The sequence below is a fragment of the Uloborus diversus genome, chromosome 5 (assembly GCF_026930045.1).
Source record: "Uloborus diversus isolate 005 chromosome 5, Udiv.v.3.1, whole genome shotgun sequence".
Lineage (NCBI taxonomy): Eukaryota > Metazoa > Arthropoda > Arachnida > Araneae > Uloboridae > Uloborus > Uloborus diversus.
Window position 1 is genome coordinate 130,714,820 of NC_072735.1, and position 16,005 is coordinate 130,730,824.

A 16,005-nucleotide genomic window follows, 5' to 3' on the forward strand; every position below is an offset into this window, starting at 1 on the left:
TACTTTGAATGTAAAAAAATACGATTGATTAAAATGTCATCACTGTTACACTTAATTATTTAAGTTTCACCGATATTATCCCAATGATATATTTTTAGACTTTTCAAGAGGGTATTTTTCTTACAAAGAGAGCGCATTCTGCTTAAATCGTGTTCCTGGAAAATAACTTTGAATTCGTACTTCGTTTGTAGAAATGTTACAACTTTAAAAATTTTTTATATCTAAAAATTGATTTGATGTTTTTCAGTCTCAGTTCCACAATGATAAAAACGTTCCTCGTTTTCTCATTTATTACATATGTATTCCTAACTTTTTCAAAAAAAATGTGAAATACAAAGTCAAATCATGGTGGAAAACTTAAAGCCAGATTCCATTATACACTAGAGAAAGTTTAATCATAACAACGCATATGTAGAGAGATGTTGGGCAAAGTGAAATACGTAAGATGAAAATGACATTACGTGCACAAAGAACATTGTATTTTGCAATAAACCTTGAATTGAAACAATGTTTTTTGTTTTTAGCACTAAATTTGCGCCTTCAAAAAAAAAAAAAAAAAAAAAAAAAAAAAAAAAAAAGAGGAAAATTTTTGCTTTTTCTTTTCATGAAGCAAAACATAAAATAACATACTTTTCCATTGAAATATTTCTTATTCGATTATAAAAAATATTTTTAATCAAATGAATCAGTGAATAAAAGTTTGAATGCATAATTGAAAAGAGTATGCATAATTGAAGGAGTTAATTAATATATGAAGAAAAATAAATGAATGAATTAAAGAGTAAATGAATGACAAAATAAGTGAATGAATGAATAAATAAGTGAATTACAAATTGATGGAATTTAAATAAACGGACTAATAAATGAATGCCTAAGTGATTTAGTAAATGATTGCGTGAATAAAAGAAATGCCCTTTCCACTTTGTCCCGCATGTACTTGAGAAACTGCACAAAATATTTTAAATACAAAGAAACTTAATATTAACTAAATAAATATTGCACCGAACATTAGAAGGGCTCAGTTAATATTTAAAATGTTAATAATAAGAAATTTATTATTTTATATGAACAAAATTAATTTTGGCTTACAACAAAATGTAATAATATGAGTATCGATTTCTGAAAGTTGCCTGTATAATCATATGCTTTCATCTTTGGCGGTATTTTATTTTTGCCTGATTGGGACAGACTACATGTGCTGCTACTTTGTTCAAATATTGCCAGATAGATAGCGCAAAAACTTGAGTAAATATTTGACCATTTCTTTTCGTCCCGCTATTTCACTTTGCCTCACATTCCCCTACTTTTGCATATGTTTAAAATAATAGTAAAATAATTACTTATGTTTAGGAGTAACTGAGGAAGTTTCAAATAAATAAGGTAATATCAAACTTGTTCTAAGTTTCTCCGGCAAAAATTTAGAAAGAAACTCAGACTGGAATATCTTCCCGCAGACAGCTTAATGTTCATACACTTCAGATGTCAGGTCATATAAAATTAAACGAAATCCCTTAGAAAATGGGAAACTTTGTGTTCCGCCTCCAAAATACCTTTAAAGTGAAAAACGAAAGAAATCCAGTCTGTGGGCGGAATAAAAATTTTCAGACACGGAAAAAATGCCTCAGCTCTAAAATTGATGGGCTTCGAGATTGTCGCTTAAGGGATAAAAATGTGAGAAAAGGGAAGAAAATGGAGAGAAATAGAATGATGAGCGTATGAATAGAAGAATGATTATCCTGGCCATGTTGCCTGGGTATGATCAATTATCTCCACTGGCATTTATAGTCTGTCATGGGAGTTGTGTTTAGATAGCAAATATGACACATGATTTCTTGCCCAGTGGATAGTTTACAAAACGCTCTTTTTCGTTTGTTCTGTTTAAACTTACTAGGTTTTCTTTCCAATTTAACGTTTAAGCCATGTTTTCTCTTTCTGTGCGTTAATTCGTTCAAAGATGCGGTATTTTTTTAATTTGCGTATTAAATGTTTGTCACAAAATGAATGTTTATGTTTTTATTTGAATACTTAAAAAAATATGTTTGTTAACTAATGAGTAGCAAGCTAAGTTGAAATTCATTTGATATGTTTTGCAATTTTGTAGCGAGTTTAAAATATTTTCTGTGAGACATTGTTTTTCTTATTGAAAATTCATTTAATTACTAAAAATAGTGCTTATTTTTTTAGTTGTAGATTCTAATGAATCAAAGAGATGCAAGTGTCAAATTTAAAAATTTAGAGATTACCGACACAAATGGTAGGATGACCTCTCATCTGTCTTGCGGCACGAGCTAGTACTAGTAGCACTAGTAGGTGCTGCTGTAAAGCATGATTTAGAGGGAGAAAAAATCAATGAAAGCCTACCTGGGATGTTTTCTTTAAACGCGTTTTTCTCAAGTCACTGACTCAAATCTACTTTTCTTCCCCTGGCGCTGCATGATTTTAGCAGATTAAGGACACGAAGAAGAGGTTTTTTGAGGACTACATTCATAGCAAAGAGACATAAAAATGCCCCAAACAATTTTAGAAAATGTAGGACAATTTGGAAAAATAACGGGTTTTTTTCATTTTTATTAAAAATACTTTTTCCAAAGACGATTAGACGATTTCACTACGGAAATTTAAATTTTACAAATTTCTAGATAAAATTTTGCATCTTTTAATTTTATAGTTTTGCACTTTGATAATGCAATCTGAGAGATAATTCATCATCGCTGTACATCAAGGTATTTGTATGCTTTTCTTACTGAAAATGAAGGTATTTACGCTGAATAATATCCGTAATGTCAACTCGCGAATGTATTACAATTGAAAGATACATATATATTTTTATGACAAAAAAAAATGTAGACCGTAAAATAAAATGGCAGTCTTGGATGCATTTAGGTTTAAGAAATAAACAGAAATCTAGTTAGTATCAGATAGTTTACAGTCACCTAGTTAGCATATCTTTATTTATGCAGATAGCAAAAACAAACTTGTAAATATTGAAAGATGTTGACACTGATAGTATTTTGACGGCTGGATTTCGCAATGGAGACCCATGAGGAGGGAGGGTGGGGGGGGGGGGAGTAATTCGCCCTCAAAATTAATTGTTTAATGATCATTTGATTAGTTTAGATAATTGATGGTGTTTTGATTAAGCAAAGCTAAATAGTTATAAACCAAAATATTTAATATTTTACAGGTTAACGTTACGAATATTCCAGCCGGTTAATAAGAATGAAAAAATGACTACTAATACTTCTGGTCATTTAAAGTTTCAGATTTTAAAAACAACTTTTAATTTATCCCATTTTTATTTGTAGAAAACAAAAACACCTTTGCTTTTTTAACTATTATTGTAGAAAAAAAAAAACCTCCCGGATATTACCTCCTTGAAATTTCGGGAGTTCTTACATCTATCATAGCTATATTTGTAATACGTCTTTAGCATACGAACTTTGCTCTTCTTACTTTTTCCAATTCCTTTACTCAATGGGCTTTAGCTTGAAATTATTTTAAATCTGCTAGTTTTAATATTTATTATAGTGATTATTAATACCAATATGTTTTTTTTTTCGCAAAAATAAACTTTATGCTTGTATTAAAGATTGCTTTTCAGTAAACTTCAAACTTTTTTAAGGATCAATTTGAATATCAAAGCAATATTCTCATTCATTTGAGATTTCAAATGCAAGAAAGACCATTTGCAGATATTTGAGGCAACAAATAGGCAAAAATAAGGTTGTGATAACCAAAGTGACTTACGTGAATTTTAACATGCTTAACATTCTCTATGTTGCTCTATTTTTAGTTACTAATGAACAACTATTTTATTGGAAATAACAGTGTTGATAATAATTATGAAAAAAAAAATCCTATTACTGTTTGAACGTTAACAATTGAATAACCAAAAACATACGAACATTACATATGCTTCATACAACAGCTATTTCAAAGATATTGTTAAAATAATATCCTTGCAAAAAATGTATTTTGTTGATTTTTTTTTGAAAAATCAGATAATACCGACCGTTAATGATAGGTGTAAGTAACGCATAAGTTACGAGGGCTTACAGCCTTTACAATTATGATTTTTAATCGAGTATTCGCTGAAATAAAATTTTCTTGGCATCAATAAACAAAATAGACAAAGCTGCTTTTGAGCCGAAGTATATTTTTCTCTTTTTCCGCGATAATATTAAATTATTTCCAAATATAAACACGAAAAAAGGAAAGGAGAAGAAAATGTCACTTATGATTTACGGTGCCTGCCAAAGAACAACTACATGAATGTCAATATCCAGCTCCAGCGCGAATCCCTTTACCACGTTCTGAAACTCCGGAAATGATGCAGTACCTGAACGAGCAGAAAGCAATTTCCTCAATGTTTTCCGTAACCTTAACTATAAACGATTCTGCGTTCAACCTTATAAAAGTAATTTTAGGTCATAAAATAAGTTCAGACTCTCGCTTTACGGGCAGAAAGAATTTTGTAGTCACTGGCTTTTAAATTTTGCTGGTTTTGGCTGCATCTGGTATTATTTGAAAAAAAAAAATGTTATTATGTGGAATTTTGGATTTGTAATATTTTTAAGAGAATATTTTTTTGTAAAAATGGTTTGTATGGAAAATATTAATTTTCTTTCAGCTGTATTTTTGTCCCAAGAAGGGAGAAAATCTTCTTGAACTCTTATGAAAGGGTTACGCAATGAAATTATTCGAATCGCCTACTTTTTAAAATTAGCCTATATGTACGTCCCGTGTAGCTTAAAATACTATATATAAAATGTTTGTAAAGTTTAAATACTCATTATTTTAGGACTTTGAATTTTACTAAGTAAAAAATAGTTTCAGGCTTTTAAAACCATTTTTTGGAGATTGAATTCTCTGAAATTCTTCTCGTAATTGTAGTACTCTGTAGAAAACCTTAAGTTCATATATATTTAAGGCTGTTTTTTAATATCAATTAATGGACAACGTGGACTGCTTGAATATTTATGAACTTATAAGCAACCTCAATGAGTTGTAAGTTTATTTAAATTTGTACCAAAAGTTACGCAAAAGTTTACGAGTTAACCACGCAGCTGGTACATGAACGCAAAGTCCCAAGAGACCAGGTAAAACCTTCGAGTTATTGGTAGTTAGAGTTATAGAAAGTAAGGTAATATTCCTGATGTGAGTCTTCGTGATATCGAGACTAGACTGTATGAATATAATAAATATAAATGCTCTCAAATAAGGATTTTTTTAAGAAATAAAACGGAGATCGTAGAGGGTTGAATTGTTAGATACAGTAAAATCTGTGAAGTTGACCACCCCTTGTAAACTGACCGCCTGTCTAAGTTGACCGCTTTTTCAAGGCACGGAATTAGGCCTTATCATATAAATCAACCTTTGTAAGTTGACCACTTGTTTAAGTTGACACTGAAGTAGTGCACCGCAAGTGGTCAACTTACACAGGTTTCACTGTAATACCGAGCATTTTATACTGTATGTTTGAAGTTATAAAATCGAAACTCGAGTTACTCAAAGAATAAGAAAAACTCATAAACGCGATACATGAATAAAACAGAATTCTCTGATGTTTTAGAAAGTATGAAGTCTGTTTTCATTTTAAGGTCCAATCGGTTGCCGAAGGAAAACTACATTGAAAATGAAATATTTTATTTTAAATATTTATATACATCCTTTAGCTACTGCTCTACATTGTTACTGTTTAATTGAGCTGTCTGATGTTGCGTGGCAGTATATTTTTTTCAATCCTAGCATAGAAGGCATCTACCTGTTCTTACAGCAAGTTCTCTACATTCGTCTGAGACAAACTTTTGTCGTCGGTGTCAGATTTTCATGTTAGCTAAAGACTAGAAATAGGAATGAGCAAACTCTGGTAAAGGATGTTTGGCCAGCATGCAACAAAAACATATGTACGTCCGTTCATAATAAACAGCATTTCCTTACGTTGCTGTTCCTTGTGAACGTCTTCTTATTCACATTACTTGCTGATAAACTTTTCGGACATTAAAAAAAAATAGCCCTAGTAATTGCAACTTCTTATACTGCCGTGGGAATATAAAACTCAGCGTCAGCTAATTTTCTTTTATTTTCTTTTTTTTTTATACCTTTTTAACATCTATTGAACTTAAAATTTACTGTACAAGCTTGCTTATTTCGTTTCCGCTGAAAATAAAACACAACTCTAACATCGCCCTATTGTCCGGAATCCAAAGCACATTTCTTAAAATATCTCAAAAACTAATTTCTGTGGGTACTGCGCTTTACCTTCCCACGGCGGTATAGAGGAATGTATTTCGTATATATTCTAATGCATTCATAAACATTACATACACGTTCGAAAAAATGAAGTTTGTTTGAATTTTTCAGGTCTTATGTCTAATTTTTATGGATGCAGAAAGGAAGAAAGGGATTAAATACAAGCTAATTTAGCGTTTGCTAATTTCGATTACTACTCTCTAAATTAGTATAAAAATTCTTTTACTTATAAAATGAATAAATTACAATTCAATAAATTACTCTTAAAGTAAAAAGTGTCAAAATCCTTTTCTATCACCTATGTCTCATCCATCTTTTTAAATCGATATAATTTGTTGTGAATGGCAATCTAAAAAGTAAAAGATAATCTAAGTTTAGAACTGAGAAATACGAATTCTAAACTTCATTGAAAAATAAGTAGTTCGTTTTTACAAAATTAGGTTGAGCTGCGTCACATCAACCTCTTGAAATAACTTAACACGGCCTTGTTTTATAATGTATTGAAGAAGCCTGCCACTGATTCCATTTTCTTGGGATAGATCAGGAATCTTGTTCATCCTAAGAAAATTCAGGATGTAAAAAATCTCATTCTAAGGATAACTGCCGGTGTGGTAAATATCACTCGAGACTTGTTGGCCCGAAGTCAGCTCATGGGAAGATATGTTATAGTGTGCATATGTGTAGTACCAAAAACGGTCCTCCGGCACACAATGAAATATTTTGAACGTTTAAAACTTTCAAATTAACACTATATATGCATAACATAACGTAGTTTTATGATTGAACTTAAATATTTTAATTCAAATCACCCGAGTGCTTTTATAGACGCCATGTTTTAGTGAAACATAAAGTTATTGAGATATTAAAAAAAATGGAATGAATGAAACACAAAATACTCGCCAAAGAAAAACTTTTTTTTTGTCTATGATTTAAACGTTTTTTCCAAGATGTCCGGATCCAGATACCGTAGGTTTCTAATATGCTTTTAGAAAACTACATTTGGATTTTCGTTAAAAACTACTGGTGTTTACATATGTTTGTTTTTGGCATGAATATTAAAGTTACCAAAAGAAAGGAAAAGTAGATACTTATACAGATGTGAACCTATTCAGAAACCCCTAAAGTGATTCTATTAGCATTAACTTGCTGCTTGTCTCAATAAACTATCCATTTCGAAAGATGAACTATCTTCTAACGGCTGAGCATTAAGTTAGATCATGTAAGTAGCGTAGAAAAAAAACTTAAAAGCTTGCCGGTTAAACTTCAGCCATTTATTTAGAAATATCAATAGCCAATGGTTATTTAGAATCATAAGTTACTATTCAAAGGAAAGGAAGGAAGAAACATCTAAACTTACCTCTTTCAATGACTCTTCTTCTTCCGCTCCCATCTAATGCTGAAGTTTCTATGACGTGGTGTTTGGCGTCTGCCCAATAAAGTCTCTGTGCTGGATAGTCCAATGTCAAACCATTAGGCCAGAACAAAGAAGTGTCTACAATAGCTTTTCGTTCACTTCCATCTAGAAGGGCTTTTTCGATTCGAGGACGACTTCCCCAGTCCGTCCAGTACAAGGTGCTTTATAAACGATATAATGCGTAGTGTTGTTTTAATTATTATTATTTATTTGTTTTAATATGATGAAACAATTGATCATGCATGCATTTCACCTAGTAAATAAAATAATCATTTTTTTGTGCAAACTTGTATATAAAAACAATGGGGCTTTTAGTAAAATATATTTATGAATTTTGTTCAAATATCTCGTTTGTCTCTGTTTAAAGAGTTAATCACATGTTTATTTGCGAAAATCACATTTTCATGAAAAACAAATACACGGTATTTTGCAAAAAAAAAAAAAAAAAAACATCATACACAGTCATACAAGAATGGCATTACAGTGAAAATAAATGCAAATGTAATATTACAATATTAATTGAGGTCTAATTCGTAGAAATAATGTCTTGAAAACGCTTTTTTTCAGTTCTGTGTTTTTCTGAAGTATTTGAAAAAATTCATTAAGCCACTTCTTTGCATCTCTCTTTCTCCAAACAGTTTAAAAAATAATAGTATACTAAAGCAGGTAGAACTACAATTATCAATGAAATCCCTCAAAACTTCGCCCCATTCGGTCACTCGTTCAATATAAATTTTCCTGTTCTGACGCTAGGTGTTATTTTCCTATGTTGATATCAGGTCAAAAATGTTAGTTAGATGTGGAAGTTTCATAAATGTAGTGCTCTGCGTTGCTGTTTGAGAGCCCTGATGATGATGATGATGTCGTTTCTATGATAATGTGCATTTATATGGCTCCGAAAATGTCGTAGACAGCCTTTGCAGCTTCGACAGCCTTATCCGTATATAGTATGCCTACTGGGGCTTCTAAACCAATGTTGAAAATTTTGGCCTGGATTGCTGGACACCTGAAGATGTGTTGACGTGGCAGGGATGTCATCTGGGCAATGAGGACAAAAATTGGTGTAACTACGCTGTCCGTCCTCAGAAATCCTCCTCCCCTTTAAGTCTGGTTATAGAAGTCGATATGGCTCTGTCACAGTTCAAATCCGGAATGGAGTTTCTTTAAGTTTGTTGACCGATTAGTCTTCGGCCAGCAACAGCGCTGTCGTCAACGAGGGTTAGGGAGTTGGATGGCTGAGGAGCATTACGGGATGCCTATGGAGATCATCGGCCTTCTCGTTACCAAAAATATTTACATGAGCCGGTATCCATTGTAAAATGCAGGACCTTTGGACAGCAATGATTTTTTATGTGAGCTCAATGATCTGATGACTAAGTTGACATTTGCCCTTTTGGCCCGCCTGCAATGCTGATCTGCAATCAGAGAAAATGATGATGCCTCTGGAACTCTGGTCCTCCCTAGAAAGATAAATCTCCAGAGCGCTTTTAATGGCGACGAGTTCGCATGTTTTTCTAGTATTTTAAATTGCGAGTTTCGGTAATACTACTTGACAATGCTCATCTTTATTTATTAGAATATGTTTATTTAGGTGTATTTCATATTAAACTGATATACAACAGGCAACATAGCTCCGCTATCTTAATTAATGTGGGTCAACTTTCTGATATTTTTTTTAGCTTGCTCGTCCACTGAGATACTAATTTTATTTGTGTCATTAATTTCGCGAATCGTTATACGGTTCATAAAGCATTTAAAATTGTTTCTATGCATTCTAAAATGCAATCACCAACTGCATTAAAATTATGAACTTCAACCTAATTAAGATGATTATGTGTATCTTTATATTATAGTTGTTGTATTAAAAATAAAAATACTAGGCTAAACTTTTCCAATTATTGACTTACCCTTCTTCAGGGTTAACTATTATCGCTCTGGGCTTATCCAAGTTCTTCCATATCAACACTCTCCGGCTAGTTCCATCAAAAGAAGCGACTTCTATTCTAGCTTGGCCAGAATCTGTCCATAAAATTTTCTCGAGAGGCCAATGGACTGCTAAACCAGCAGGGCTTGTTAAGCCATAAGTGATGACATCCGCAATTCCCGTTCCGTTGAAGTAAGCTGTTCTTATGACATCGGTGGTTATATCTGACCAAAAAACTCGTCCACTCTCCCAGTGAAAATCCACAGCAATGGCATTTTGCAAACCACTGAGTAGTTTTGAAGGGGGTTCGTCGTTACTCGTAAGAGTAGCCATTCTGATGTCTGCACGGTTAGCGTACACTAGGAAAGGGTCAGGACCTAAAACAAAAGCCAATAACGGCGAATTTCGAAATATACTTATAATAGTACAGGCAATAGCAGTGTAAAGGGGGAAAAGGCTTAAAGTTAAAGTCATTGGTTTAATAAACATACATTTTCAGGTATAGTGAAACCTGTGTAAGTTTTAAACTTTGGGTGCAGTACTTTGGTGATTAACGACACCCAACTGCACTGTCATTTGTTTTTATCTCATCAGTTTAATAAAAAATTATTTTCAGTTACAGTGAAATCGTGTAAGTTTTGGGTGAAGTACTTTAGTGATCAACTTATAGAAATTGATATATGGATATGATGTAGGACTGATTTTGTATCATTTAAAATTAGGCAACTAAAACAGGTGGTCAACTTACAAGGGTGTTCAACTTTACAGGTTTTACATTTATTACAGAATCATCCGTGAGACTTAAAATTCAACTCAAATAACAAATAAAACCAAACGTTCGTGAAATCACAACCATATGTTTAACCGCCTGAAAATGACATGTTTTTTAGAGATCCTTATTGTATGCAGCATGAACTTCATTTTTCTAGTGTTAATGCGGGTATCGGCCCCTCAGTTATATTTGTTAGCTAATAATAAGCAAAATACTAATTTCAAGTATTGATTTTTTAAAAATTATTTAAGCTTTCTTGGAATCAACATTTCATTTTTATTTGCACCTGCATCACCATTTTTAATTTCACTCATTTCATCTTTAGAAATAAAACGAAAATAGTGGTATTTGAAAGAATATTCAGATTGTACTCGCTTCTCAAAAATGAATAGCAGTATATAACGAACGATAGAATTCTAGAAGTTGTGCACTAAGATTATGTCAGTTTTCTTAATAAATATTTAGTGCATGGCTTCTACATTATCGAGAAAATGGTAAAGGACCTAAAAATAAGGAACACATTTTTTGTGAAAATATTCACGTTTTATTGAACAGTTTTGCATATTAAATTTTAGTTTATCTTGCAAAGATAAAACATAATTTTTCCACATTTTATATTTTTTATAACTTTCAAATTACTTTGTTCAGACATTAAAAAAACATTCAAATATTAAGAATTACCAATGTTTTAAATTATATTGTACGCCATAGATAATTAAATAATCACACAAAAAAAAAAAACGGAATTCAGTTTTTTAAGGTTAAATAAATAAAAAAAAGAGACTTTCCTATTAGTAATTCTCGACTTTTGCTTAAGTCAATAAACGCTTAGATAAATTTCCCCTCAAAAAAAAGCATGAATAATTCGGAAAACTAATTACGCATAGCTGTGACTCCTTCTTAGACAAAAAAAAAAAAAAAAAATTGAAAATCTTCAAACCATGTCAAGCCACACTCCATTTGGCACAGAACTTTTCAGTAAGTACTAAGCAGGAAATGACTAATTAATTGAAATTTGAATTGCTTCCCTCGCCATTAATCATTCATTGGTTGTGGAAAGGCGCATAATTTCATTTCGATTGCCGAGTAAGTTGATATTTCGGCAATTAACGTCAAAAGTTTTAATTTAAGCCGCACTTTCTTCCCCCCAATGCCTGTAAGGGATTTAGTTTTAAGAAGTCATTCGTTAAATACTTATAAATTTTGTCGTTTCGTAATTGACATTTTCTTTGCTTTTGTCATTATATTCTCAATGATGAATTAGAAACAATTATTGGATGTCGCACTTTGTTTGAGTTTGTGCACTTAAAAATTTAAAACTGTGTTTCCTTTCTGGCATAAATTGCTTTCTTAGCAGAAATTTTAATTTCTAAGATGATTTTCTCCACGTATGGAAGTAAGAAAGTTTTTATTTATTGCCAAGCGTGCAATTCATCATTTTGAAAAAAGATTACGAATGCTGAATAGACAAGTTTACATTTTTCCCCCTCAGATTTAGGCGTTGGACAGGAATTAAAGATGCTTAAATCCGTAAATATGATTTAACAGGAACTTTTCTTGTCCAAGTTTTCAGTGCAGTTAGAAAGAAATGTTCGTTTCGGAAATTTTTATCTAGCTCTATAGTAAAACTCCACAAACAAGAGTTTTCTCTTTTTTTTTTTTTTTTACGAACGAATACTTTCTTTGCTCAGCAGAGATATTCCTGGAATTAAAAAATAACATTGTGCATGTATCGAAGAAAAATCGACTTCCGTCATTCGGGGACGACGTACTTTACCTATACAGAACTAAAGTCACTATTAAAAATAAGTTTGAGAGAAAGCGCTCTATATTCTGGACAAATAACATTTTCCGTGAAGTTGGGGAAAAAAGCATTTCCTATCAAGAAAATATGCTCACTGCTAGCAAGAAAATTAAAGGTCTTATTAGGGTGGTCAAAAAAAAACTTTTTTCAGCTAGAGTCCAGGGCGCCCCCTATTTTTTTTATTTACTAATAGTATTATGCTGTAAAAGTCTTATCTTCTTACTCAAATTTTAAGACGGTGCTCAATGCCCCTTAATTTAACACTAGCCGTATCATAGAAAATGCCCCAACTTGAGAAATATTTAGTTTCCCTGGCTTTTTTTAGTAAATAATTATTTTATTGCAATGTATATGCATATTTCTAGTGTATAAAATAATATGTAGCATTGGTTTTTCAATTCGATGTATTTTCAACCCCCCTTCCCCATAATATTGAAGTTGGGGGGGGGGGGGGTTGAGCACCCTCTTTCAGTTGAAATAAGAAGCTAAAATTCTTTCAGTACATTGCTATCCAAAGTCTAAAAATATTGAGGGGTGTCCCGTTATCGAGGATAAACTTTTTTTACACGTATTTTTGAACCACCCTTAGCTTTATGGGGTCTAAGGGCCTTTAACCTTCAAAATTTTCGATTTTCCGGAAAAAAAAATATATGTTATGCATATTTTAATTCTGAACAATTTGATACCTCATTTATTACTATACACAAAAAACTTTTCAAGTTATTGTAAAAATGCGTAACCTCTCCCCGTAGAGATTTATGTTAACAGCAGCTTTTTCTCAGGTGCCGATTTCTTCGGTTTTCTCGTTTTGCGCGCATGATATTTCAGAAATTTTTTTACATATTTCCGTAAAACTTTTAATGTATGTTTATCTGGTTTATATTTATGACCTGAACCTAAGTTTAGTTATTTTTTTTAAATTATTTATTTATTTTTTTGAAATTTTATAAGTTAATATCGAAAATGTCCAAAATTTTGGGCAAAATTTTTTTTTTTCAATATTAACTTTTATTTTTAGTAAAAATTTAGGTTCAGATCATAAAAATAAACTAGACAAATGTGCATAAAAAGTTTTACGGAAATATATAAGAAACTTTCTGAGATATCATGCGCGCAAAACGAGAAAACCGAAAAAACCGGTACCTGAAAAAAAGAATCCTAAACAGCTGCTGTTAACATAAATCTCTATGGGGAAAGTTTACGCATTTTTACGATAACATGAAAAGTTTCTAGCGTATGGTAATAAGATATCAAATTATTCAGGATTAATATATGCATGACATATTTTTTTCCAGAAAATCGAAAATTTTGAAGGTTAAGGGTCCTTATACCCCTTATGTGGTACCATTGGAAACTTTCTCATTGTATAATTTCTCAAGACCATTAGTATCACTTGCTACAGACGGTACCTTTAACTGGTGGTACAGAAAGTCCATGAATAAGATGCAGCAAACTGGAGAATTTTTTTTTTTAACAAGGCCGCCGATTTGGATCCCCCTCCTAAATCTGACAGCACTTCTATGAATTGTGAGCCTTTCTGCATACTCGATTAGAATGTTGATATTGACACTAGAGAAAGAATGAATAGCCACCTCTGTAATTTTTCTCATGTACTTGAGGATAAGATAAAATTGTTATTTGTTACATGCAGCATACCTACAGCCCGGTTATGTCGTCCGGAGAGTAAAGTTTCGGCCTCATTATGGGCGCATCAGTCCGAAATAGACAGTACCCAAGCTGGTAGCAGATGTCGTCTCATTTAAGCGGAGAGTACCAGTAAACTGGTAACAAAAGCGAATTTATAACACTAGCGAGAGTCCACAGTAATGGTACGGTTAAACTCGCCCGTTGAAGGCCAATTGTTTGGGTACCGAGCAGCAAGTTACTGCTTTAAAGTCAGTTCTAAAGACAGAACTACATGCAATATTCTGACAGCCCAGTTATGCATTTCAGAGACTGCAGTTCTGTTCTTATAATGGACGCCTCAATCTGAAATAGACAATAACCGAGCTCGGCACAGATGTCATCTTAGTGAAGCTGAGAGTGCCAGCAAATTGGTAACTAAAGTAAATTCAGCACGACAGCGAGCGTCCCAGCAATGTCACCCCTCAACTTGTCAACTGAACTAGCTTCGTTATCAAGCAACACTTAACCGCCCTTAAGCAACGGCTACGGCAATATACTGACATCCCGGCTATTTCATCCAGAGACTTCAGTTTCGTATTTTTTCTTATACAGTAAGACCGAAGCTGAAAAATCCTGCTTTGAAATTCAATAGAATTTTGCAACTGAATTCTTACTTAGGTCAACAAAGAGAAATGTTGCTTTACTCAACTAATTAAATTTAAATAATGACTTAATATTTAAAAAAAACTGTATTAACATGAAATGTCATCTGCAAGTATAAAAAATGTATTTGAACTTAGTCGATGAATGAAGGGGAAACTTAGCAACAATTGAAAATTTAAATAAGTTATAACAATCTATAGTATAGAGAGAGTACAAACTAATAGTACGAAAAAAAAAACAAAAAAAAAAAAAAAACAAAAAAAAAAAAAAAAAAAAAACAAAAAAAAAAAAAAAACAAAACAAAACAAACTGCAAAATGTTATTAAATCATGTTTTCATTTTAAATAAAATTATGAAAAGCGATTTTATAAATGCTATCATGGTATGGTATATATTTATCATTTAAAAAACAACAAAAAATCCTCATTCATAGTATTATTTCTTGTCACTAAAAAACTGAGAAAAACACAAATCTACAAAACGATATATGAATTAAAAATTAAAATTTAGTTTTTTTCCTACCCGAAAGAAATCGTAAAACTTCAGAAATCGGATAGGCGTTGTAACTATGTATTACTTCTAATTTATTATGTATCTCATTTAATTTTAATGCTTTAAAAAAGTATTTTTAAATGAACTACTGAATTACATTTGTTTTTTTTTTATTTTTATTCAGAGCGCTAATTCCGTTTTGGCAGAAAGAAAAAAACTATGAAGCAATGTTTTTTTTTTCAGCAATTTGCTTTAAAATATTTTATTTAAGGATGCCATAGCATTATTTTAAACAAAAAAAAAAAAGTTTTGCTTTAATTTCTGTTACATAGGTATTACTTTTTTTGTCCTTGTAAAATGCCATTTGTTTAGAGAAATTCATTACAAAATAGTGACAAAGTAGAAAGTTAGCTAAATTTAACAAATATTAATTATAACTGTATTTCCAATTAGAACATGTTTAGACATGTAACCTAAGTAATAGATAAATAATGAAATATATAATTTACTTCAGTTTAACGTTTTGTACATCTAAGTAAAAAACACCTTTCGATCAAATATATTATGCGGTGCGCAGTAATTTAAAGTTCAAATGTCGACTTGGCTAATTAAAGATAAGATACTGTGAATTAATATAATAATGGTATGATTTTTCGTGAAATTACGACGCATCATATGCAATATTTTAGCTGCTGGAAATTGTACAAATTAATTCCTGGAGTTATTCAAAGAAGAAAAAACAAACATATATTTTAAAAATAGAAATAAAAATAGAAACATTTTGTAAAATGGATTTCTTTTTTACCCGTCGCTTTGCATTTTCTTTTGTCGGTGCCAAGTCGGTAGCCTTCAACACAAGTACATTTGTAGCCTGGAGCCGTATTTTCACAAAATTGGCTGCATGTGCCTTCTACTTGGCACTCGTCAATATCTAAAGCAAAATGAGAAATATTTCGTTATTTTATTCATGTATTTACTTATTTTTGAGCCAGAGTAAGCGATACTGAAAAACAAAATTTGCTGTTGAAACCAAATTACAGGTTTAAAAATAAGTTCCG

General features: G+C 31.7%; 1 protein-coding gene across 1 annotated transcript in view; it reads right to left on the bottom strand.

Moving 5' to 3' along the window:
* Positions 1–16,005, bottom strand: part of LOC129223139 (low-density lipoprotein receptor-related protein 4-like) — a 161,688-nt gene that overhangs the window by 60,139 nt on the left and 85,544 nt on the right. The window contains exons 12-14 of the mRNA XM_054857706.1: positions 15,753–15,878; positions 9,574–9,967; positions 7,610–7,827 (exon numbers count right to left, since the gene is read on the bottom strand). Of these exons, the coding sequence (XP_054713681.1) occupies positions 7,610–7,827; positions 9,574–9,967; positions 15,753–15,878 (738 nt within the window). The remainder of the gene's footprint in view (positions 1–7,609; positions 7,828–9,573; positions 9,968–15,752; positions 15,879–16,005) is intronic.